The 25,954-nt window shown below is 49.2% G+C and overlaps 2 protein-coding genes across 2 annotated transcripts; both read right to left on the bottom strand.

Moving 5' to 3' along the window:
• Window positions 1–165: 165 nt before the first annotated feature.
• Window positions 166–11,185, bottom strand: LOC310756924 (E3 ubiquitin-protein ligase TRIM58-like). The gene is made up of 6 exons (XM_083601870.1): window positions 10,690–11,185; window positions 9,468–9,563; window positions 6,807–7,037; window positions 5,562–5,584; window positions 2,929–3,035; window positions 166–1,562 (listed from the first exon to the last, which is right to left on the bottom strand). Exons 1-6 carry the CDS (start codon window positions 11,080–11,082, stop codon window positions 982–984), a joined length of 1,431 nt encoding a protein of 476 aa, XP_083457996.1. The 5' UTR covers window positions 11,083–11,185; the 3' UTR covers window positions 166–981.
• Window positions 11,186–16,742: 5,557 nt separating this feature from the next.
• LOC310756803 (uncharacterized protein) lies at window positions 16,743–24,720 on the bottom strand. Its single transcript, XM_083601591.1, has 2 exons — window positions 24,506–24,720; window positions 16,743–19,059 (listed from the first exon to the last, which is right to left on the bottom strand). The coding sequence occupies exon 2, from the start codon at window positions 19,046–19,048 to the stop codon at window positions 17,429–17,431; it is 1,620 nt and encodes a 539-aa protein (XP_083457717.1). The 5' UTR covers window positions 19,049–19,059; window positions 24,506–24,720; the 3' UTR covers window positions 16,743–17,428.
• Between the last annotated feature and the right edge of the window lie 1,234 nt (window positions 24,721–25,954).

Below are 25,954 nucleotides of genomic sequence, written 5' to 3'. Positions count from 1 at the left end.
CCCTATACCCACAGGTCATCGTCCTCATCATTTTATTTGTATGTCGCCTTTCCATAGTTAAAATATTTTATTTGTATGTCGCCTTTCCATAGTTAAAACATCATTTTATTTGTATGTCGCCTTTCCATAGTTAAAGCAGTGCTCAAGGCGGATTACAACACGACAAAATTTACATAATTACCAACATAACAAAAAAGCCATAAGCAGTAAATAAAACACATCAAAAAGTACACAACCTAGTGGAAAACAATTTTCACATGAATCATAAAATCTAAAACTTAAGAATACAGCATCAATATCAATCACAATTTAAAATGACATAGATAAAAATTAAAAGCAATTTAAAAAACCAAAAACTCAGCCCTCTCTGTCCAGCAGCAGCAGTCCTTTATGGAGCCTGTCAGGCCCCGCTCCAAGCCAGGTGGAGAGAAGTAGGGCAGGGCCATAGCTGTCAACTTTTCCCTTTCCGTGCAAGGAATCCTATTCGGAATAAGGGAATTTCCCTTTAAAAAAGGGAAGTGTTGGCAGCTATGGGCAGGGCCCTTCAGGTCTATAGGGAAGCTGTTCATTCTTGCCACACTGAAACCTCAAAGTGGGGGATGATTATATTTAGAAGTTGTTGGGTCTTCAAAAATAGATTTTCAAGACAAATTTGCTACGGATTTTCCCCCTACGTGTGCAAGTTGTCTGGAGCGGAGAGGGGACAAAAAGGCTTCTCCTAAATCTTGCCACTTGAATGGAAAGCGGGAACGGATGGGGGCTGTTTCGGCGTTTGAAACGCTGCCCCTGAGTTCGGAGTCTAGAGGGACCGTTTCTCCTGTCAAAAGCGAGGGGCGATAATTAGGGGGGCTGCAACAGTGGGGCAGCCTACCTGTTAATCGGGACAGAGGTGAAGACAGGAGGGGATGTTGGGGGCAGCTGGCAAGCAGGACAATGGCTGCCTTTTACTGTTTGAATCAACATGAATGACATGGGCCTGGTTTAGTGCAGAGGTTTATTGCCCGTTCTTGCTTTTGGGCCTGGGCAGATAAGCAAGGGGTGGGCCCCCTTTGCCCCTTTCCGTTGGCGGCTGGGGCTAAAGAAGGGCCGCAGGGGGCCACAGAAAGTCCCGATGTACGTGTAGATGTGGGTTCTCTCGGTCACATTGTAAAAGGATACCTCCCCTTCGGAATAGTCCAGGAAAACTCCCACCCGCTTTGGCCTTGTGTTCACGGGAAGCAGCGTAGGGCAGGAAATCAAGGCCTTGTACTGGTCCCCCTTCCGAAGCCACAGCCTCCAGTACCCACTTAGGGGGGAGAAAATGATTCGCTGCCCCTTCCTGCTCACCGATTCCCTACAAACCCCCAGGTCCCACTCTGGGCTGTCTCCCACCTCCACCTCCCAGTAGTGCCTTCCAGAGGTGAACACCTCAGAGCCCAGAACGAGGACATAAGTGTCAAATCTCTCTGTGTTGTTGACATCCTGAGGCCGCAGCTGCCGGGATCCTCTGTATTCCACACTTTTCCTGTCTGTGGAGAGCAGAAGACTTGGGTGCGCTGTGGTTGGATCCAGAGACACGTCCACTAGAGGATGGTCAGAGAGAGAGAGAGATAGGAAAAGGGGTAGTGGACAGGGGACAGGCACAAAACCCATAACAAAAACTGCTGGAAATGATCCTAAGGGTCCTCTAGTCCAGACCCAAACCTGGTGCCCTCCATCTGCTTTTTAGGCTTCCTCTATTTATTTTAGGACGCGGGTGGCGCTGTGGTCTAAACCACTGAGCCTCTTGGACTTGCCAATCAGAAGGTCGGCGGTTCGAATCCCCATGACGGGGTGAGCTCCCGTTGCTCGGTCCCTGCTCCTGCCCACCTAGCAGTTTGAAAGCACGTCAAAGTGCAAGTAGATCAATAGGTATTGCTCCGGCGGGAAGGTAAACGGCGTTTCCGTGCGCTGCTCTGGTTCGCCAGAAGCGGCTTAGTCATGCTGGCCACATGACCTGGAAAAACTGTCCGTGGACAAATGTCGGCTCCCTCAGCCAGTAAAGCGAGATGAGCGCCGCAACCCCAGAGTCGTTTGCGACTGGACTTAACTGTCAGGGGTCCTTTACCTTTTATATATTTATTTTATCATTACACACACATATATATACATACACACACACAGTGGTACCTCGGGATGTGAACGGGATCCATTCCGGAGCCCTGTCGCATCCTGAATGGAACGTAAGACACAATGGCGCGTCTGCGCATGCTGCATTTTGCCGCTTCCGCTCATGCGCGTGATGTCATTTTGAGCGTCTGCGCGAGCGGCGAAACCCAGAAGTAACGCGCACCGTTACTTCCGGGTTGCCGCGGAGCGCAACCCGAAAGCACTCAACCTGAGGCACATTCAACCCGAGGTATGACTGTATATCCCAACATTTTCTCCAAGGAGCTCAAGGTGGTGTATGTGATTCTTGCCCTCGCCATTTTATCCTCGCATCAACCCTGTGCGTAGGTTTTAGGCGGAGAGCTGGTGACTGGGTCAAGGCCACCCACTGAGCTTCAGGGCCAAGCAATTATTGGAACCCTGGTCTCCCAGGACCTAGTCAGACACTCTGGACACTACACTGGCTAACGTACTGCACCATCCCATTTATCCCTGGTCATTGGTTATGCTGGTTATGGCTGATGGGAGTTGTAGTTCAAAGCATCTGGATGGCACCAAGTTGGGGGGAATCTGATTTAGCCCATCTAGTTCAGTTTTGTCTACACTACGGCTGGGGAACCTGTGCCCCCCTCCCCCCCGCCCCCAATGCCATTGGGTCCAAACGGCTCCAGCCAACAAGGCCAACGATCAGGGATGATGGAAGCTGTAGTCCATCTGGAGGCCCATCAATTCCCTCATCCTTTCACTAAAGCAAATGGGAATGAATCTTGAGTGAAAATCCAAGCACTGGGGTGCACGTACCTTTGAATTTTGTTAAGATCTGGATAATGTCAAGGCAAGGAATGTTGTAAACGTTCTTCAGTTCAGTAGGAACGACTTGCGGTTCGAACAGGGTCACGTTTTCCGCCCTACACAAAAGGATAATCATTTCATTTATATATGCATTTCCCATCTATGAGGCTAATGGGGAGGTGGTGCAGAGAGTGTTCTAAAGTAATTAGGAGGAGCTCGTGGGCAGCGGTGGAGTTTGGGCTTTCCCAATTCAGTGGCGCCCTGTGTGACACTAAACATCGCCCCCCCTTCACTATCGACACCATTGTTGCCATGACCACACCCAGTCTGGCTATACTGGCTGTGCTACCCTAAAAGTGCCTCTGCTGTGGGCTCTAGGCATCGTTGGACTACGACTCCCATAACTCCTGGTGGTTGGCCATGATGGCTGGGACCGATGGGAGGTGGAGTCCAGCAATATCTGGAGGGTGACAGGTTCCCCATCCCTGGTCTAAAGTAAATTCAAAACACCACATTTTCCCTTTCCTCTCTCCTTTTCCTTTCTTACTACTTCTTTCTCTCCCCCCCCCCTTCCCCCGCCTTTTCATAGGTGTTTTCATTTCCGGTTTTTTAATTTACATTAGTTTCCTATATCTTAACTGTATTGCGAGAAACTTCAATAAAAACCAAAGTAAATTCAAAATGCCATATTGTTGTATTGCAGGAATTTATGTGTAGGTTGGGGGTGGTGGTTGCCCCTCCAGCAGATATCATGCACAAGCAGCCCACTACTAAAATCAGCACAATCACTTTTGTGACTTTTGTGATTTATCCCCACAAAACACTTCGTAACAGTTTCTTCCTATCTATTCAAAGGGCCTTTGCTGCATGATACCAAATGTATCATGATATCAAATGTATCATGATATCAAATGCATGATATCAAATGTATTCATGTATTCATGTATTCACTGATAAATGTATCTATGTACTGACTCACAGGGAAAACTTCAGAAATTCATATAGACATGTGAGCTCATCTACTCAGCAGCCCCTTTGCCTGAATGATAATTCCTGGCATCCTGATACCTGAGTGCCAGACAGGTAGCCATTCCAGAAATAACAAACCCAGATGAAGACAAAAGGGTGTGATTAACTTGGCTGGGAAACAGGGAAATGTAAATATCTCTTTTGTTACACTTGATGGGTGTTTGGTGGAGGGCAAGGAGAACCATGGGGCAGGGTCCAGGATGCTCAGATTACTGCCACCAGACCTCCCCTTTCATGGTGTAACCGTGATGTATTGGTGATGTAGTTTGGGGTGTGTGTAACATGGGGATTAGCAACTAATAAAAGTTTGGGGGCTCTTTTGTTCAGGGCTTCCATCTTGTTCCACCTTGTGGCAGGTGGGAGTCCTGTCGCGACAGTCTTCAATAAAGACCAAGCCTACTGGCTGCTGTTTTGCTCTGGTATTCCCGGCTGGTGTCCTTGTTTTTAGTCCAAGGGAGCCCTCAGATTTCTCCCCTAACAGTTGTTAACTGCGAAATGCAGAGAGGGGAAGCCATTCTTTTTGTGCAATCAGTGCACAATGGTCTGCCTCGTGAATCGCGTTCCTTCTGAAGAATACCAAGGGGGGAAAGAGGGATGGTGGGAGAAGAAATATTGCAGGTCTGAGGAACCTGGGACCCTCCGGATCTTGCTGAACAGCAGTTCCCATCACCCCTGATCATTGAGCATGATGGCTGCGACTGATAGGAGTCATCTGAAGGGTCACAGGTTCTCTATACCTGGTATATTTGAAGAAGAGAAGAAGAGTTTGGATTTGATATCCCGCTTTATCTCTACCCTAAGGAGTCTCCAAGCGGCTAACATTCTCCTTTCCCTTCCTCCCCCACAACAAACACTCTGTGAGGTGAGTGAGGCTGAGAGACTTCAGAGAAGTGTGACTGGCCCAAGGTCACCCAGCAGCTGCATGTGGAGGAGCGGGGAAGCGAACCCGGTTCACCAGATTACGAGACTACCGCTCTTAACCACTACACCACACTGGGGCCCTTGGTGACGAAGCTGAGAAACTCATGGGAGTGGGGGGAGAGACAGGGCAAGATGCTGACAGGGTGACCCTAATCCCTGCAAAGGTCCCTACTGATTTCTGCATCCGGTTGCGCAATGTCAGCCCTGCCCCAAACAATTACTGGGGAGCGGGGTGGGAGCTGAGATTTAGGAAGCCATCAGACTGCAAAGCAGAGGGAGACAACAGAAGCATTGCCTCTGCTCAATGACCAGCTTGCCTTTGGCTCCCTCAAATGTCACCTTGTAGGCTGTGATGCCATCAAGCTGCTGGAACTGTTTCCTATCCCTGCTGCTTATGGTAAGAAGTGCAACTTTAAGCCCCCTCTTCCCTCCCCATCCCTTTTTCCTTGTGTGTCGTGTCTTTTAAATTGTAAGCTTGAGGGCAGAGGCTGTCCGAATGCGGATGATTGTAAGCCACTCTCGAAGCCTTTTCGGCTAAAGAGTGGAGTAAAAATAAGTGCTTTAAATAAATCAGTTAGAGGAAAGGGCTCAGATTCTACACCTAGAAGCCGGACTTTGTGGCTTGATTACTGTGTGACATTTCTGCCGGATATTTCAAACCTTTTCATTGGAAAGCAAACTGACAAGCTTACCTTGCTAACACATTCTCCACATCCTGGGCAACCGGAAAATGAAGAGAGAAATAAGTGGCTATTATTTTCTTTTTGTAAAAAAAAAAAGGTTGAATGCTTTTAAAAGTATACCTCATCTGTTTTCTTAAATCAGCCGCATGCAGTGTTGCTGCCTTGCTAGTTTTGAAATAGCATATGCACTTTATTTTCACAGTCCCCCCCCCCCCCCGGGCCTGGCTAAAAATGAATTCAACAAGCTCAACAGAACCAGTTTGCTATTTGTCCCAATGCCATCAATGTCATCAGTTTATTTGCACGCCACTTTCCCACAAAATTGTGCTATTCAACTTTGCGTAAACCAATACAAACGAGCTAATCTAATTTCACAGCTTAAAACGAAGCAAGAGACATGATCATGCCTAACACGGAAATAAATATATACTATACAAAACATCTCCACTCTCCAGATGATGCATTTTGTATCTCCAATAGTTTGAATCGAGGACTCAGGGCTCTCCACACTTTGGTTTGCCCCAGGGTCTGAGAGATTTTGTGTTTATCCCACTCTTTCTAGGCACAGATCCAAGTGTTTTGCAGTTGCCCTGCTGCTTTAACCAGCAGGGGGTCTTTCTATTTAGCTCTTTAGTGCTAAATAGGAACAAATGGCAATCTGTTGAAAACCCGATTGCTGTTTGTTCCGATTCAGTGCTAAAGATCGGATTTCCCAGGAGAAAGCAGCGCTGCAAAGGGAAGTGTGGGTAACCCCCAGGTCTTCGAACATTCTCTACTGCAAAGTTTTCAATTCTTGGTGTTTGGTTGTGTTTTTATATTCTGCTGGAAGCTGCCCAGTGTGGCTGGGGCAACTCAGCCAGACGGGTGGGTTATATATAATATATTATTATTATTATTATTATTACTACAACTACTACGCAAGTGCTCTACCACTGAGTTGTGTGGTCCTTCCCCATAAGAGGCAGCAATTAAATTTAAAATAACCTTTGTAAAAATAAAAACCAGCAGCTTTTCTTTTGGGAATTATAGGGACAGAACTACCTAAAATGTATTGAAACTTATTCATGTATGCTACTACAGTGGCAAGAATGTTCCTTGCCCCAAAATGAAAAGAAGCAGAAGTCCCAGTCAATCTCAGGGTCGTGGGTTTGAGCCCCACGTTGGGCAAAAGATTCCTGCAATACAGGGGGTTGGGCTAGATGACCCTCGCAGTCCCTCCCACTTCTACAAGTCTGATTCTATGCCTCAACTCACCTTCAAAAGTTCAGCAGGTGCCTTCTGGCTCTTCGACTTGGTCTCCTTAACCAGCTTAATCAGCGAGGTGTTTTGCTTTGAGAGTTGGGTTAAATTCCTATCCAGCCTCTTCAGGGTCTGCCTCTCCTCTGCCTTCAGCTTCTGCAAGAGTTCCTCCTCTTCCTCAATCAGGAAGTTGTACAGCTTTGCAAACTCGCTTTCCACCCGCTCCTTCTGACCGTGCACCTTGTCCTTCATCAGCAAGGAAAGATGAAGACAGAGAGATTCAGCAGCGCTTCCAGCTCTTGGCTCCAGGGTTAAGAACGTCAGAAGAGTTAAGAAGAAGAAGAAGTCCCAGCAAAAGAAGAATAGATACAAAAACTTACGGAATATGCAGAAATGGCGAAACTCACCAGAAAAATATAAAAATCAAGATAACAAACTTTTTATAAAAGAATGGAAATAGTTTCTGGAATATTTACAAACAAACTGTAAACAAGTAAGAACATTGTCAGGATCATTGTAATAACCTGCAGTTCTATAAGAGTACAGTGGTACTTCTGGTTGTGAACGGGATCCGTTCCGAAGCCCCGTTTGCAACCTGAGCAGAACGCAACCCGCATTTGCGCATGCACGGGTCGTGATTCGCTGCATCTGCGCATGCACGTGACGTCATTTTGAGCATCTGCGCATGCGCGAGTGGTGAAACCCGGAGGTAACCCGTTCCGTTACTTCCGGGTCGTGGCGGGACGTATCCTGAAAGAAAGTAACCTGAACCGAACGTAACGAGGTATGACTGTATATATTTAAGGTAGATGAATAAATGAGCAAATTAAGTTAATTTGGATATGCAGAAGACATTAAGAATAAATTTAAGGAACCACAGAAAGAGGCGGAAGGAAGTCAAGTTTTGAAATGTTAGAATGATCGTAAAATTACTGAAATGTATAAAACTGAAAATCATAAATATTATATACATAAGAAGAGACTGTTGGATCAGGCCAATGGCCCACCTAGGCCAGCATCCTGCTCTCACAGTGGCCAACCAGATGCCTGAGGGACCTGAGCACAAGACCCTCCTAAGGTTTCCAGCAACTGGTATCCTGGAGGCAGAGCATAGCCATTGTGGCTAATAGCCCCTGATAGGATTATGATGGCCAGTTGCAAAGGAGAACTGCCTGGGCTGTGTGGGTTCTTCTGCATCCACTAGTCAGTCCTATCAGCCCCTCAATGGACAGGGATGCGGGTGGCGCTGTGGTCTAAACCACTGAGCCTCTTGGGCTTGCCAATCAGAAGGTCGGTGGTTCGAATCCCTGCAATGGAGTGAGCTCCCGTTGCTCTGTCCCAGCTCCTGCCAACCTAGCAGTTTGAAAGCACACCAGCGCAAGTAGATAAATAGGTACCGCTGTGGCAGGAAGGTAGACGGCGTTTCCATGCGCTCTGGCTTCTGTCACGGTGTTCCATTGTGCCAGAAGCGGTTTAGTCCTGCTGGCCACATGACCCAGAAAGCTGTCTGCGGACAAACGCCGGCTCCCTCGGCCTGAAAAGCAAGATGAGCATCCAACCCCATAGTCGCCTTTGACTGGACTTAACCGTTCAGGGGGACCTTTACCTTTTTTCAGCTATGGACAGGGCTGCCAACACTGCCTTCCCTGAAGCAATTGTCTCATTCTCTCTTATGCAGTACTGAATTAAACCCGGTGGAGGCCCCTAGGTGGTGGAAATTTCGGGGGTCCCCTCGCAAATTATCTGCTAACTTTTTAAAAATTTTACCCTTTTTATTGCGCAATATAATTTTGATCCACTGTTGTGGGGCCCCTAGGCCAGCGTCTGCTCTGCCTATTTGGTAATCTGGCATTGCTCTAACAGCAGGACCATCCCTTCCTGTCACCTCCAAAGGGGCTGCTTTCAGAAAAGCCCTCGAGGAACCGGTGTGTGCCTGTACCCCGTGGTGGCTGATGTTCACTGAGGCTGGCAGGGAGCCCCAAATGTCTGTTGCACCAGAACCAAGGGCAGAGCTGACTAATTTTTGTGTTGTTCCCACCCTCCTCCTCCTGCTCCACGTGGAGTTCTGCAAAGATTAATACGGAGACTAAGGAGGAGGAGGGTTTCAGGCAACGCCATCTGTGCCCTACGGCCGGAGGAAATCTTTGGAGGCTTGTAAACTTGTAAACTTAAAAAGCAGAGACATCACCTTGCCAACAAAGGTCCGTATAGTTAAAGCTATGGTTTTCCCAGTAGTGATGTATGGAAGTGAGAGCTGGACCATAAAGAAGGCTGATCGCCGAAGAATTGATGCTTTTGAATTATGGTGCTGGAGGAGACTCTTGAGAGTCCCATGGACTGCAAGAAGATCAAACCTCTCCATTCTGAAGGCAATCAGCCCTGAGTGCTCACTGGAAGGACAGATCCTGAAGCTGAGGCTCCAATACTTTGGCCACCTCATGAGAAGAGAAGACTCCCTGGAAAAGACCCTGATGTTGGGAAAGATGGAGGGCACAAGGAGAAGGGGACGACAGAGGACGAGATGGTTGGACAGTGTTCTTGAAGCTACCAGCATGAGTTTGATCAAACTGCGGGAGGCAGTGGAAGACAGGAGTGCCTGGCATGCTCTGGTCCATGGGGTCACGAAGAGTCAGACACGACTAAACGACTAAACAACAACACAAACTTGGCACCTGCCTTCCACGCAGCTGTTTTCTTCCCTTCCTTGTATTTCTGCTCCAAAGACTCTTCCAGTTGTCGAGTGAGCAAAGATACGGCGTGCTGCAGCTTCCCCTGGCAGGAAAATGGGAAGAGAATTGCCAGCAAATCAGGTTTGTTTATTCCGCCTTTGTTTCCCCCAAGCCAATTCTATTCAGTACTTTCAGACCAGTTCATCGCTTCCAGAGAATCCTGGCAGCTTAATTTGTAGCTCAGCAAAGGCTGTGTACGCACCGTACATTTAAAGCACATACACCCCAACACAAAAACCACGGGAACTGTATTTTGCCCCACAGAGCTACAGTTCCCAGCACCCTGAGCACACCAGGGTTCTTTGGGGGAACCCATGCACCTTAAATGTTTGGTGTATGCAGCCTCAGTTGGTACCAAACTACTCAGCACATTGGTTTGGCATTGGCAAAGTGACTTGCAGATTTCCACCCATCAAGCTGAGCAACTGAACTGCTCCAGAGCTACTTTGTGTGACTTAGGCGGCAAACTCAAATGTACGCACCTGAGAGTCAGTCCCATTGTGTGTGTGTGTGTTGTATGTGTATATAAATGTGTATATGTGTATATATACAGTGGTACCTCAGGTTAAGTACTTAATTCGTTCCGGAGGTCCGTTCTTAACCTGAAACTGTTCTTAACCTGAGGTGCCACTTTAGCTAATGGGCCTCCCACTGCTGAAGCGCTGCCGGAGCATGATTTCTGTTCTCATCCTGAAGCAAAGTTCTTAACCTGCACTGCCTACACCAACTGGCAGTAGCTCTCCAGGCTTTCAGACAGGGCTATCTGCCATCCCTATCTGGAGACGCCCTGTATTAAACCTGGAACCAAGCAGATGCTCTGCCACGGAGCTACACCCCTTTCCCCTCAAGGTCTGTTTCAGAGGCTTTTTCTCCAGCTGCCAGCGGACGAGGCGCCATTAGGCAGGTGTTCAACTAGAGACGGGGCCTTTCCTGTGGTGGCACCCTGCTCTCGGAACACCATCTCTGGCACAGCCGAAAGGAAAACGCAGCTTTATTCCCTAACTTCTATGGATGTCTGAGGGGTTTTCTCATTTTAGTTGGATGTTCCATTTGCTTTTAATCCTGCGTTTGCTGCCTCAGATATTTACAACTACAGAAGGGCAGGCTGGGAAGGAAAGGGAAGGGAAGGAACACAATGGGACTGTAGGAAGGAGGGGGGAAAACCCCACCTGGTATTCCTGGGCAGCATCTTCAACAGGCACCACGGAGTGAGAGACATGAACCTCAGAGGCCTTGCAGCTCTCGCATAGGAGAGCCTTGTCCTTCGTGCAGAACCATGTCAGGTCTTCTTGGTGCTCCTCACATAGACTCGGACATTCCTCCTCTTCCCCAGTTCCTCTCTCCTGCTCTCCTTTCTCCTCCCCGTCTCCTCCTTTCTCTTCCCCATCCTTCGGGGAAGGCCCGCTGGCTGCGGCCTCCCTCTTCATGCGAGAAAAACAGAAGCGGCATAATTTCTGCCCTGCGACGACCACGGCAGTTTTGTAGGGCCCCTGGCATAGGGCACAGACAGGCCTCCGGGGTTTGGGCTTGAAGGCCAGTTTCGAAGCAGGAGCATCAGCCATCTCTCCCCTCCAAGCAGCACAGGTTGCTTAGGTTTCGTTTCCCTTGCTCGAGAAATCCCTTCAGAACCGAGAGCGCAGCTGCTGGTTCTTCTCACTGCTGGGCTCTGCGCCAGGGCAAGGTAGTGCCATGTGGCAGAAAGGCACTGCTAGGGAAGCGTGCCAAGAGTGGACCCAAGTCCACTGTGCAAAGTTCAGCACAGAAGCTTTTGCTCAGAGTGGCATTTGACGCCTTTACAGGCACGCAGTGACAAGTTCCTGGGAGCAAGAATCCAGAATATAACAGGGTTATTATCAGGGATTTTTCTCAGCCGGAACTTTTTGGAGCCAGAGGTGTAGGAAGGTGGGTGCCGGGGGTGGGTGGCTTCGGGCCGCCCCTGGTGTTATCCCTGAGGGGGTGACAAAATGGCGCACCGTGGGGGCGGGGCCTGGCCTGCAGAGCACCCGAGCCACACGCCTCTCCTGGGAGTGACGCGGTGGCTTGGGGTCCCGCACTGCCCGAAACGTCAGCGTGGGGCTTGCGTCTGCCAGGCGGACTCCATGGGCAGCTTGCGATACCACTGCTTATAAGATTTGTATACTACCTTCCATCAACAGATCAACTTCTGTGGCCCTCCTTCGTGTGCCTCCTCCTCGAGAGGAGAGCTTACGTATGGTCTTTATTAAGCATCCATTGAGCAATACCTCAAGGACCACCTCTTTCCATATGAACCTACCCGGACCCTGAGATCATCTTCTGAGGCCCTCCTTCGTGTGCCTCCTCCTCAAAAGGTCTGGAGGGTGGCAACACGAGAACAGGGCCTTCTCTGCAGTGGCTCCCCGTCTGTGGAATGCTCTCCCCAGGGAAGTTCGCCTGCCTGTCACCTTCACTACACACCTTTAGGCGCCAGGCAAACACGTTCCTTTTTAACCAGGCCTTTGGTTGATCTGTCTGACATCCTATACCCTTTTAAAATATGGCTCTTTTCTGGGGGGATGTTATTGGGTTGACCATTAGGTCCAGTTGCAGACGACTCCGGGGTTGCGGCACCGAGGGAGTATAGGCCGAGGGAGCTGGCGTACAGCTTCCGGATCATGCGGCCAGCATGACTAAGCCTCTTCTGGCGAACCAGAGCAGCGCATGGAATTGCCATTTACCTTCCCGCTGGAGTGGTACCTATTTATCTACTTGCACAGAATCCTTTCACAGAGTCTAAGACAACGATTTCAACCACTACTATGCTATAAGATCCACTATCCTGTAATATTACATATGAGCCTGTTCTACTGATGAAGCCTAGGATGGCGAAACAAGGCCATCCTTGTCTTAGACTCTGTGAAAGGATTCTGTGGAACTGTAACCACCCTTCATGTGGATTATTGGACTCTATGAACAGACAGGTGGAATAGACACTTACACATGTATGGACCTTATGCATTAACTGACTAGAGAATGAACTGACCTACTGGGTCTTCTGCTTTTTTCGTTGAACTTTATGAAACTTCTGTTGAAATCTACAATTTGATACAATGAATAGTACAGTGGTACCTCGGGTTGCATGCGCTTCAGGTTACAGACTCCGCTAACCCAGAAATAGTACCTCAGGTTAAGAACTTTGCTTCAGTATGAGAACAGAAATTGGGTGGTGGCGGCACGGCGGCAGTGGGAGGCCCCATTAGCTAAAGTGGTGCTTCAGGTTAAGAACAGTTTCAGGTTAAGAACGGACCTCCGGAACGAATTAAGTTCTTAACCCGAAGTACCACTGTATACCTTCTTTATTCAAAAGTACAGCCGGTTACGTCTTGTGTGTTTATTGAGTAAGTTTCACGTAACCATAATAATAATAATAATTTATATTTATACCCCTGAGCCAAGGCCGGGCTCAGAGCGGCTTACAAGCAATAATAAAAACAAGTTGAATGATTACAACTTAAAAACAAAATTAAAATACAACATTAAAATATTGAAACATTAAAATGTAGCCTCATCGCAGGAGAAGGAGGAAAGGAAAAAAGAGAGGGAGGGAATCAAATTGGCTCCAAGCCAAAGGCCAGGCGGAACAACTCTGTCTTACAGGCCCTGCGGAAAGATCCTGCAGGGCCCTGGTCTCATGAGGCAGAGCGTTCCACCAGGCCGGAGCCAGTGTTGAAAAGGCCCTGGCTCTGGTTGAGGCTAATCTAACTTCCTTAGGGCCCGGGACCTCTAGGGTTTTGCTATTTATGGACCTTGAGGCTCTCCGTGGGGCATACCGGGAGAGGCGGTCCTGTAGGTACGAGGGTCCTAGGGCCGTGAAGGGCTTTAAAGGTCAAAAGCAGCACCTTAAATCTGACCCTGTACTCTACCGGGAGCCAGTGCAGTTTGAAAAGCACTGGGTGAATATGCTCCCATGGCAGAGACCCCGTGAGGAGTCTCGCTGCAGCATTCTGCACCCTCTGGAGTTTCTGGGTCAGCTTCAAGGGCAAACCATACGTTTGTTGTTGTTCTCCTAGAATAAATATGCAGAGGAACTTAACAGATAAAGAATGGATAAGGCGAACACGAAGGCGCCTCCATGGTCAGAGAAGGTAGAGCTTCTGAATATTAACTTCTGGAAACCACAGGAGGGGGGGAGAGGGGTCTTGGGCTCGGGTCCTGCCTGGCGGTTTCCCAAAGGCATCTGGGAGGCAACAATGAGAACAGGATGCTGGCCTAGGTGGGCCATTGGCCTAATCTAGCCTGCTCTTCTTGTGTTCTTAGAATACTGAACATTACTGGGTACATTCATGAACATGACTAAGAATGTTTTTCTTAGTCTCAAGGAATTCCAGGTACGAGGCTGCTGGTGTAATAACATATTGTCTTGACATGTCGAAATCTCAGCTTCCATCTCAGAGATGGAAAGGAGATAAAGTCTCTACCAGATCAAGTCGATGGATTACACCGAAATGGCCAAAATGACAGGAAGAATCAGAGATCAGGAAGACTAAAATTTTAATAAGGAACGGGGGAAATTCATAACTTCTATTAAAAACCATTGCGAACAGTTAAAATCATTACAGTGGTACCTCGGGTTACATACGCTTCAGGTTACATACGCTTCAGGTTACAGACTCCGCTAACCCAGAAATAGTGCTTCAGGTTAAGAACTTTGCTTCAGGATGAGAACAGAAATCATGGCACGGCAGCAGCGGGAGGCCCCATTAGCTAAAGTGGTGCTTCAGGTTAAGAACAGTTTCAGGTTAAGTACGGACCTCCGGAACGAATTAAGTACTTAACCCGAGGTACCACTGTAGTAGGACTGGAATATCACTTGTAGTTTAATGGTGAATTTTGGACATAATGGAGAGGTAAAAGATTTCGGATTATCATAAGAGGTGCAGGAGGAAATGATTTAACAATAGGACCCAGAAAGGAGAGGTGGGAAGTCTAAGAAGTTCCTTGGAATCTTGTTTTTGTGTTGCAAGTTGGGCATGTGACTGTAAACGTGTAATTTGAAAAACCAAATATATATATATATTTAAAAAGAAGTCTCAGTTTATCTGCCTGCATGCTTCATCTGCAAATGTTGCATTTGTACAGCTCAAATCCTTCCTCAAGCGTTCAGCGGTAGAAGCAACCTAAGTCGATGACCGCATGCTGCGTATTCCACATTCTGCGATGGCAACATCCGCTCACAACCATCTCTTGGAAGTTGAGATAGCTGAGTTGTTAAGAGCATGAGACTCTTAATCACAGGGTTGTGGGTTCGAGTCCTGCATTGGGCAAAAAAAAAATCCTGCACTGCAGGAAGTTGGACTAGATAACCAGGGGGTGGTCCCTTCCCATTCTGTAATTCTAGGATTCCAGGATATGATCAGTTCTCATTTTCTGCTTCGCTGAGAAATCGCCCTAAGGCTACACCATTCTCCCATGGGAAAGTGCTAGTTCAGTGACCTACCCTCTGCTTTACACACCAAGGACAAGGCACGCACAGACTCTCAGCCATCGCGACTGATGGAAGCTGGGAGCCCAACATCTGCAAGGCCACAGCTTCTCTGCACTTGGCTGCAGACCAGGTGTGGGGAACTGCTGGCCTTCCCAGTTGTGGCTGAACCACAGCTCCCATCATCCCTGGCCATTGGCCGTGCTCGCCAAGGCTGATGGGAGTTGTAGTTCGACAACATCCGGAGAGCCCACTGTTCCCCATAATGTGATAGATGCACCAACGATCTCAACATACAGGAGGAACAAGAGCAACAACACCTCACAGGCAGGCGGCACTGTGCAATGTCTTGTCCAACTTGCACACATGTGCCAGGCTTTTCCCCTGCCTGTGCCAATTCTGATGAGAAAAAGAAACCCGGATGTTTTCCCTTCAAGTTTGTATCCAAAGCTAGCAGGTACAGTGGTACTTCGGTTTTCGAGTGTCTCTGAAGCCAAACGTTTCAGTTTTTAAAACACCAAAAACCCGGAAGTAAATGCTTCCGTTTCCGAACACGCTTCGGAAGTTGAACGGCTTTCGCTGTGTGCATATGTTATTTTTTCCAGTTTTCTGCAGACCGCCCTTTGTGCCTTGGTTTTCAAACGTTTTGGTCTTCCGGAATGGATTACGTTCGAGAACAGAGGTACCACTGTATTTTTTGTCTGTCGGTGAAAACCCACGTGTGAGTTTCCTCCTAGCAGTGAGACTCAAAGGTTAGGTGCCCTTGGCAATACGGTCTGAAGGCACAAGACACAGGCGGCCACCTAGTTGAAGCCAATCAGGTTAGGGGTCTGAGGAGCCCTGGCATAGAAACCTCCACACATCACCACGAGGTTTACCACAGAAGGAAATGGGTCATAAATTAAATCTACTATGTATTTTGGAAAGCTGCTAATTTGTTAAGCATTTGGATGCCTGTGAAGATACTGTAACAAAACGTTGATTTCTGTGAAGGAGGAAGTTTTTGCCTCTGTCTGGATACAATCAGATACCATTGTGAATCAAGACAGCCAACTGAACCTTCCAGAAGTGCCCTGATTTTAACCACATTTTGCAGGATCGTTCCTGAAATCAAGGGGCAAATTTTTGTCCACGTTAGGATACAACTGGGCGCAATTTTGAACCAAGGTGGCAGGTGGAACCTTTCAAACCTGCTCTGATTTTTACCACCGATTTAAATCTTGCACTGATTTTTTTCTGTTTCCCAGAATTCCCAAAAACGCCACGTGTGAGGCTGCTAGTGTGATATAGATATAACCATGCTAATGATTTTGCCAGAACTTTTGCACCTGTACTTCCCCACAACAATACTGATGGAATTCAACCACCAATTTTGGCTTTGGTACTGTGCAGGAAAAAAAGGAAACATTCTAGATTTCAAAACAGAAAATATTACTCTTTCTTTTCTACACCTTATTTAATTGATGATGATCCCACTCTCTCTCTCTCCCAGTCTGTATCCTGAAAAAGGGTACCCACCTTTTGAAATGTGAACATGGGCATTAAGGGCCTGATCCTATGATCCCTAGGAGTCTGCCTATGGAGGAGGCAGATCTCAAAGCAAGAGCGTGCTCCACCTTTATTGTGGTCTCCTAAAAATCTGCTACAGCTGTGCAGGGGGAGGGGTGGAAAAGGGAGCACATTTGAGGATGAATTGAGGGAAGCCTTGCTTCTGCAGTATCCGAAACCTCCAGCATCCCTGCCCCCTCGCAAAAAAAAAATGACAAGGAAACCACTGCGACATGAATTTTGGCTCTGGGGTTTGTTTGTTTTTTGTTCTCTCCATTTCCATATTTTACTAATTTATTCAAGCGTTCTCACTAGAAACTTAAGGAGATAAAACAAGGCATAGTTTTCTTTTCAGGAAAAATAATAACCCCCCCACTACAAATGAAAAACAAACTCAAGCGAACTCCCAAGTTGCTGCCCACCTCCCCTAACACTAGACATTTTGCTACAGGGCAGGCTGCTCCCCCTTTCCCCCTTCAAAGTTGGGGGCGCTTTTGCTTCCGATCCGTTAAGCAGCGCGAGAAGCGGTCCATGTGAACCCAGTCTGTCCATCGCCCGCTGCAGTGATGGGGTCCAGTTGCTGCAACAGGCAGGAGAACCTTTGATGCCGGCGCCAATGGCAGGGAGACCGTGGGTCGGAGCATAGGCTCCATAGGCACCACACTGGCATACGGACTCCAAGTCAAAAAAGCAGCAAGGCGAGAAAGAAATCTTGGCACCGAGTCCGTAACAAAACCCCGCGCTGGGAATCAACTCTGGGGGGCTGAATCCTCAAGCTCTTCAGATCCAAAGGATCCCCAGGAAAAAGACCGAGCACCCCAAAAAAAAAGACCGAGCGGAAGAGACCGGCATGTCCAAAGTGCTTCTCTCCTGGGTGGCGGATGGAAGATGCACCCGTAGCTTCAGGCGCAGCTCAGCTCTCAGGAGTCTGCTCCCGAGTAGATCAGCTGAGTCGGGAAAGGCTCGGCAGGACCGTCCGTTTCCTCGTCGCCCCAGAAATAGGTGACGAGGTTGTCGGAATCCAAGATGGTGGCGGGCATACTGTTCGCTTTGACGGGGTTGAAGGGCACCCCGGGGTGCGCCTTGTGGTGGTGCCTGGCCAGGTGGCTCCGCTGGACGTAGCCCTTGTCGCAGTGGGGGCACATATAGGGCCTCTCGGCCTGGTGAAGCATCTGGTGCCGGGTCAGCGTGGACTTGACGGCGAAGCTCTTCCCGCAGATCTCGCAGTGGTAGGGCTTCTCCACCATGTGGATCCTCTCGTGGCGGCACAGCTTCGACATGGAGCAGAAGCCCTCGCCGCACATGACGCACCGGTACGGCCGCTCCCCCCGGTGCATGCGCAGGTGCCGGTTGAGGCTGCCGCTGTGCGCGAAGGCCTCGCCGCAGTCGGGGCACAGGTAGGGCCTCTCCTCCACCATGGGGGGCATGGGGTAGGGGAACGGGCCCGGGAACATGTAGGGGAAAGCCTCCTCCCACAGGTCGCCCTTGTAGGGGCCGTCCTCCTCCCGGTGGCTCCGCTGGTGACGGGTGACACTGGTGCTACGGGTGAAGCTCTGCCCGCAGTCGGGGCACTTGTAGGGCTTCTCCCCCGTGTGGGTCATCTGGTGGGTGAGGAGGTTGAGGTTGAGGCTGAAGCTGCGCCCGCAGTCGAGGCACGAGTAGGGCTTCTCCCCCGTGTGGGTCCGCCAGTGGCGCGTCAGCGTCGACTTCCGGTTGAACACCCGCCCGCACTCGGTGCACGGGTACGCCCGCCCGCCGGGGTAGAACTGCTGCTGGAAGGACGCCTCAAAGGCGTCCCCCAGGCTGTCGATGGACATATCCCAGTCCTCCTTGGGGTAGTTCCCCAGGTACATGGCCGGCTTGAACGGGCTCTCCCACATCGGGTAATCCTCAGGGCCCTGGGAGAGGCTGGCTTCCTCGGCGTCGTCAAAGATGCTGAAGTGCAGCTCCACCTGCTGGTCGGAGGCCTCCTGCGTGGGGGCCTCGCCTTTGGTTTCTCCTTCCGGTCGGCCTTCAGCCGGGAGGAACGCAGGCTTCGCCGCCTCCGACGGCGGGCTGAGCTTCCTGCTCCAGGGAACGGGCCCGTCCCACGGGCGCTCGGGGTAGCCGGCCTGCAGGGGCTCGTCCGGCCTGACCTCACTCGCGCAGAGCTTCCCCTCAGAGATGCCCCCTTCCGACTCCTCCAGGATGGTGAAATGAAGCTCCACTTGCTGCTCGGGGCCTTGCGGAGGGTAAGCCTCTGCCCGCCTCTCTCTGGCTCCCCGGTCAGGGTGTGGGAGGACCTCCTGGAGTTCCGGGGATGGGGAGCGCGACCGGTCAGAGTAAACAGAGTCATCGTCCAGCTCCGGCTGGCAGGAGTCAGCGGGCTGTAGCTCAGCATCGATCTCGCAGTGCCAGAGCTTCCCCTGAGAAATGCCGCCTTCGGATTCTTCCAAGATGGTGAAGTGCAGTTCGACTTGGGGCCCAAAGTCCTCCTCTTCTTCTTCCTCCTCCTCCTCTTCTTCTTCCTCCTGAAGAGTCTTTCCTTTTGGATCCTTCATTGTTCCATCACCTGCTGGGATAAACAAGGAGAGTCCAGAAGTCACATCATACTCACAACTATACTTGTGAACTATATTTGTGACTATACTTCCTGAAATCAGTGCTTCCCAAACTTGAGTCTCCAGCTGTTTTTGGACTACAACTCCCATCGCCCCTAGCTAGCAAGACCAGTGGTCAGGGATGATGGAAATAGTAGTTTGGGGGGAAAGCCGGAGACCCAAGTTTGGGAAACACTGTTTTAGATGCTCAAGATAATCGGTGCTGTTTTGCTGAAAGACAACCCATTGCTGCGTGGCAGATGAACCTCCAGATGTGGTCCTGTAGCTTCCAGATGTTACTAGACTGCAGCTCCTGGCATCCCCAGCCATTGGCCATGCTGGCTAGGGGCTGATGGGAGTTGTGGAGGCCAACATCTGGGCTGCCACAGGCTCGCCATTCCTGGCTCATGGTGATGGGTGTTCATGGCTCAAACGTTTTAAACAACGTGCCACCCTAGAGATCAGGGACCATACATGGTTCTCTCTAGATGTTAAGACTTTCAGCCCCAGCTAGAATAGCCAATGGCCAAAAAGATTTTTTTTTTGTACGGAATAAGAGCTGCCCAGATGTTACTAGCCCAGAGATGGAAAGAAGACAAGGTCCCTACCAGAGAGGAATGGCAAACTAAGCTGATGGACTTTGCCGAAATGGCCAAACTGACTGGAAAACTCAGAAACCAAGAGGACAATTTTTTAATAAAAGAATGGAGGGGAATTATAAGTTATTTAGGAGACCACTGTAAGCAGATGGAAACATACCTGAAGGATAGTCTCCACCCCCATCGTTCTCCCTGGACACTGAGGTCCAGCGCTGAGGGCCTTCTGGCGGTTCCCTCGCTGCGAGAAGCCAAGTTACAGGGAACCAGGCAGAGGGCCTTCTCGGTGGTGGCGCCCGCCCTGTGGAACACCCTTCCATCTGATGTCAAAGGAAAAAACCAAGTACCAGACTTTTAGAAGACATTTGAAGGAAGCTTTTAATATCTGAAGGGCTATTTTAATATTTTGTTGGAAGCCGCCCAGAGTGGCTGGTGAAACCCAGCCAGATGGGCAGGATATATATAAAAAAATATTATTATTATTGGCAGGATTTTGATTTCACTTGCAGTCTAACAAATACCATGGACAATACGTATTGATATAAAAGTTAGAGTACGGAAGAATATGCAGTTCTAAATATTCAAAATGGGACCCCATGGAGGGGGTGGGGGGAAGTTGCGAGATTCAGAGGCATCTCTGTATATGGATTTATATTTGGATTTTTAGAACCTTGTATTTGTAAAATCAAATAAAAATGATTTCAAAAAAAGAGAGGAATAGCCAATGGTGAGGGATGACGGGAGAAACATCTGGGGGAAACCATACGAGCCACTCCTGCAACAGATGTTGCCGGACTACAACTCCCATCATTCCCAACCATTGGCCATGCTGACTGGGGATGATGGGTTTTGGAGTCCAACACCTTCCTTGCTGTCATAATGTGGCATCAGATTATGGAGGGTGCATGCATGTTGAGAGGCCAGCAAGATGAGCGATAAAGTCTCAAAATCTGTGATCTCCCCCAATGTCTGGCCCATGAGAAAACATCTAAAAGAATAATAATAATAATTTATTATTTATACCCCGCCCATCTGCCTGGGTTTCCCCAGCCACTCTGGGCGGCTTCCAACAGAATATTAAAATACAATAGTCTATTAAGCATTAAAAGCTTCCCTAAACAGGGCTGCCTTCAGATGTCTTCTAAAAGTCTGGTAGTTGTTGTTCTCTTTGACATCTGGTGGGAGGGCGTTCCACAGGGTGGGTGCCACTACCGAGAAGGCCCTCTGCCTGGTTCCCTGTAACCTGGCTTCTCGCAGCAAGGGAATCTAGGTATTTAGAAGACTTTGAGCCTCTAACACAAAGTGGCATAAAACACAAACGTGCTAATTTATATTTAAATATGCAAATGTAGGCTGACTTTCAGATTGGGGTAGGAAGAGACCCCCGTGGCTTAATTTGCCTGATGAAGAGGGCAGGTGGCTGGGGTGTCATTGGAATGGCACTCTGCAGTGTACAGAGCCCATTGTAAGCAAAGATGGAACACTGGACGCTGTCTTATACAGAGTCAGCCCATTGCTCCATCTAGCTAGCGCTGCCTACACTGGCTGGCAGCAGCTGCCCAAGGACTCAGGCCAGGCAGACTCCCAAACCTACCTGGATTCTACCTGGGAATTTTTGCATGCGAGGAAGAGTCACAAGATCAACCCCGGTTTGTGTAGATGCAGATTTGGTTGTGCAATAGACATAGTATGAGTTCAACAAGTTCCAGGAAAGGAAACCCTGATATTGGGGGGAGCAGCGCAATGGAGATATCAACTAGCATGCATCAGCAGCGTGAAAAGAAAGGAAAGCCTTAAAAAGAGGCTGCAAATGAAGCTGGCAGCATCATATTGCGGGGAAATGTTTGAAACGGCATGCTTGGTGAAACGAACCTTTGGTCCGATCCTGCAGGGCTCTCCTGTTGGCAGCCAACCTGCATTATGAAGAATAGGATTAAAAATAGGATACCTCTTTTGGAGTTTGCTGCTGGTGGTGCTGTGGTCTAAACCACAGAGCCTAGGGCTTGCTAATCAGAAGGTTGGTGGTTCGAATCCCTCCCATTGCTTAGTCCCTGCTCTTGCAAACCTAGCAGTCTGAAAGCACGTCAAAGTGCAAGTAGATAAATAGGTACCACTCCGGTGGAAGGTAAACGGCATTTCCGTGTGCTGCTCTGGTTCGCCAGAAGCGGCTCAGTCATGCTGGCCACATGACCCGGAAGCTGTACGCCGGCTCCCTCGGCCAATAAAGCGAGATGAGCGCCACAACCCCAGAGTCGGCCACGACTGGACCTAATGGTCAGGGATCCCTTTACCTTTACCTTACTCTTGCTGCACCAAGAAACCCCTGTCTCAAATCCTGGAGAGCTACTGCCAGTCAGTGTAGGTGATATTATTGATTGATTGCTTTTGATTGAATTTACCTGGAGGTCTTGTCGCAGTTTGCAAAAAAAAGATCACAATATATAAAATCAAAATAAACACAATAACGCAATAATACCCCCCCCCAATGGTCTGACTCGCTGTAAGGCGAGCTCCCGTATTCCTGCAGCATAATTCTTGGACTGTGTGGGTCATTGCAAACGTATTTTCTTCCACAGAGGCATCTCAGCATCACAACTGGGAAGGGGTTTTACTTTTGGACGCCACAGGCAAAAAGTAAGTCATGGGACGGACCCACCCACAAAGCAAAATCCACATTGCGGATCTTATTCTTTTTGCAAACCGCTTTGTGAGGCTTCATTATGATCAATCGGTCTATCGATTTTGTGAAATCACAACTGAAAAGAAAGCCACACCTTTACTGAGCTATCGCACTCCCAGGTGACCACGCGGGGCAGGCTGTTTAAGCAAGCAATGCTTTCTCGCAGTACCGACACCCAGAATAAATGGAAATACAGAAGGCAAAAGCAGAACTCACAAGCTTGTGATCCTAACCTACCAACACAATTGCGCAAGTAAAAAGGAAAGCAACAGGAAAAACATGCACACAAACCGTCAATCGTATCCCCTTTTTGTGTGTGTGGGGGGAAGCAAAGTGCTCTGCATCTCGCGCCAACCCCAATTCACACCAAAGCACAAATACCCAATTCTGCATTGAAAAATAACCTTTGATTAAGCAGGTGTTGATCAGGGAGCCTGTTTCAGCCTGCTAATTAACTTTTCTGACGTAATTAGCTTGGCTTTATGCAACTGCGAGGGCTTTCAAGGGGGGAATCATCTAGCCTGGAGGGACTGCTCAAGTTACCCCACCCAAGCCAACACCCACCCCATTAATACTCTCCTGGGCCCCCCCCCCGAATGCAAGTAGGACTTTGCTCTGCTAAGGTTCTTTGCGCAAACAACAAACAGAAGCAAGAGTTGCATTTCTTAGAACAGCCTACCCTGGATTTTAAGCCATCTCTCGGCCTCATGATTATTGCACACATTTGAAAATGTGCACGGCCTGTTGCTTCACCTCTTTCGGGCCCCTAAGCCTCCCCACACAAACCCAAAAGCCAAGGCAAACATTTTTAAAATGAGACAGTGCAACACACCTCCTTGCTCGGCTGAATTAACGCTCAGGCCTCCTGCCTTCAAGAGTGAGGATACTGACGCACCCAACTATTTAAAATAATTCCGGGAAAGAAGCCTGGGAACTGTAGTTCTGCAAGGGGTGAACTGCAGTTCCCGGGATTCTTGGGGAAGGAAACATGCTTTCAATGTACGCATGCCTTAGACCAGGCTTCCTCAAACTTCTGATGTTTTGAGACTACAATTCCCATCATCCCTGACCACTGGTCCTGCTAGCTAGGGATCATGGGAGTTGTAGTCCCAAAGCATCTGGAGGGCAGAGTTTGAGGAAGCCTGCCTTAGACCCACTTGAGGACTCTGTCTGCCACCCCTTCTGGGGTGTCACCTCACCCTACTCTGTGCACCCCACCCAGGAATAACTTGCATACTGCCTCTGATGGCGGAGGTGGAAAAAGCAATGTTTAATTTGAAGAAGAGGCGCCTGTCGGGAGTTTGCATCTTTCCTCTTCCCTCCAGGTCCCCTTTTCCTTTTGTGCCCTGACTTTTCAACTGCAAGACTGCAGGAAGGGGCTTTGCCTTGCGGACTGCACACAAGCTACTGGGGGAGCCTTTTGGGCTGAGGAGCGGGGATCCAAACGCCCTAAATAAATTAACAATGCAGATCATATGCAACCTTTGCACCCCAAAGCATGTGAAATCCCACCCTAGTGGGGGGAAATGCTTTGAAAGGGGAAGGGGAAAGGGAGGTCCCTCGCTTATCCAGGGACATGTCTCCTAAACACTCCCTTTTCACAGAAGAAGTGATGAGGAACCTCTGGCCCTCCAGATGTTGCGGAATGCCAACCCCCCACTGTTAGCCTTAATCGCCAGGGAGGTCGGAAGCTGCGGTAGCCTACAAGAAGGTCCTTATCCCTGTTCCATCCAGTATATTATCCTTCGGATAAGAGTCCCAGCCCCTTTTCTCCAGCCAGAAATAGCCTCCCGGGCAGACTTTGAAAACAGCACGATTAAGGAAGCCAGAGAAGCGGAGGGAGGGGAATTTTTTCCTCCAAAAACGCGGCTCCTCTCTTGGGATCCTGGACGACGTGGCTCCTTCCCCGCTTCTCTAGTGAATGGCACCTCCCTTGGGAACCGCACCCCACACCCACCGCCCTATTCCTTCCCCCCAGCCCCCGGGGGTGTCGGACAAATGGCCTTCATCCTCATTTCTCCATCCCTCCTCCCGGGGCGCAGGAGGGTGGGGGGCGGATGGGGCGTTTTGGGCTGCAAGGCTGCGGAAGAGAGCCTGGGCGGAGCCCTCTGGAGCCGCGCTTTGGCCGGAGGGAGTTCCCACCTCGGTCCGGCGAAGGGGGTTGGAGGGGAAAAAATAAGGGAAGGGATCGGGCGTCGCTTCGTCCGAGCAACGGCGGCAGCGGCGGCGGATGATCCAGTTCCCCGGTGCGAGGCTCGCTCCCGCTGATCCGGATGCAGCGAGCGCCTGATACAGGAAACTCATCCCGAGAAAGGCTGCGCGTAAAAGCGAAAAAAAGACACACAAAGAGAAGAGGGAGAGAGAGAGACCAGGCTGCCGAGCCTTTTAAATTGGCCAGAGCCCTCTGGTGGCAGCGGAGCAAGAGCTCGGGGGGGAAGGAGAGAAGGAAGGAATAAAATCACTCTTTTCCTGGCAAACACACACACACGACACAAAACCTCACAGCCTTCGTGTTTTGACTGGGAAGGATTCTTGGAGTATATATGCAGCTTAGGGATGGGTCATGAGAGACAGTGTGGTGCACTGGTTAGAGCAGCGGCTCTCAAAAGGGCTTGGCAGGAGACAGTGGCGTAGCGTGGGTTGTCAGCACCCGGGGCAAGGCAAGTAATTTGCGCCCCCTAACCCGTGGATTTGCGCCCCCTAACCCTAACCCCCAGATGTTGCGCCCGGTGCGGCCGGCCCCCCTGCACCCCCCACGCTACGCCACTGGCAGGAGAGGATAGGGAGTGCGGCGGGAATATTCAAAGGCAATAAAAGAAACATGTAAACGTTGCAGTGCAGTGTATAGTATTGAGGCATCTGATCAAGGCCTGTATTTAAAATGAGCTTAAAGATATATTTGCAAATGTTTTTATGCCAGGCAGAAGACCAGCTGGCTAAGGACTTTGGCAGATGTTTATCCTCCTGGACAAGGGCCCCCCTGATTTATAGCAGGAGCCAAAATTCTCAAAGTTGTAAAAGGGAATTATAGGCTGGGAGCAAAAAGGTTACACTGACCCCACATATTACAGAATACAATCAAGCTGCAGAAGCACTAATTAAGAGTTGGCAAATAGTAGGATTTATTGTTTAACAAGATATAATACCATGTGCCTCCCGTTAGAGACTAGCCACATTTTCCTAAGGTTAAAGGGCAAGAGCTAATGGGAAAAGCAGCTGGCCAGGAAGGGGGGGGTGTAAATTGAAGAGTTTTACTTTAAAAAGCTATCTATGTTAATGTATGAGATTTGTTGGCTTAAATGTAATGATGCAAAGGATTTAGAAAGTAAGAAAAGTTAGATTCTTATGTTAGATTCTTATTTCATTGATGGTGTGTGAGAATGTGAACCCAAGATCTCTGTTTAAGACAAAATGTAAGACAGAATGAGCATCTGTTTTAGCCATCTGTTTTGGAATGGAGGGGTAACAAGGGCAAAAGGTGATCTGGTAATTAAGGTGCCTTGTTGAGGCAAATGTAAGATATATGGCTACTTGTCTGCCATTTATAGATAGAAGGAAATATAGCTCTTTGTCTCCCATAAAAGGTAATAG

This window comes from Podarcis filfolensis, assembly GCF_964270895.1.
Source record: "Podarcis filfolensis genome assembly, chromosome: 2".
Classification (NCBI taxonomy): Eukaryota; Metazoa; Chordata; class Lepidosauria; order Squamata; family Lacertidae; genus Podarcis; species Podarcis filfolensis.
Note: the sequence above shows the minus strand (reverse complement) of the source record. Positions and strands in the feature narration are given on the sequence as shown.

Bases quoted from the DNA above. Each gene is read 5' to 3' on its own strand.
- LOC310756924 (XM_083601870.1), bottom strand. From the start codon at position 11,082: ATGGCTGATGCTCCTGCTTCGAAACTGGCCTTCAAGCCCAAACCCCGG. The intron at 9,564-10,689 runs GTGGGGTTTTCC...TTTTCCTGCCAG, and splicing joins ATGCTGCCCAGGAATACCAG to GGGAAGCTGCAGCACGCCGT. The intron at 3,036-5,561 runs GTAAGCTTGTCA...CCTTTTGTGTAG, and splicing joins GTGGAGAATGTGTTAGCAAG to GGCGGAAAACGTGACCCTGT.
- LOC310756803 (XM_083601591.1), bottom strand. From the start codon at position 19,048: ATGAAGGATCCAAAAGGAAAGACTCTTCAGGAGGAAGAAGAAGAGGAG.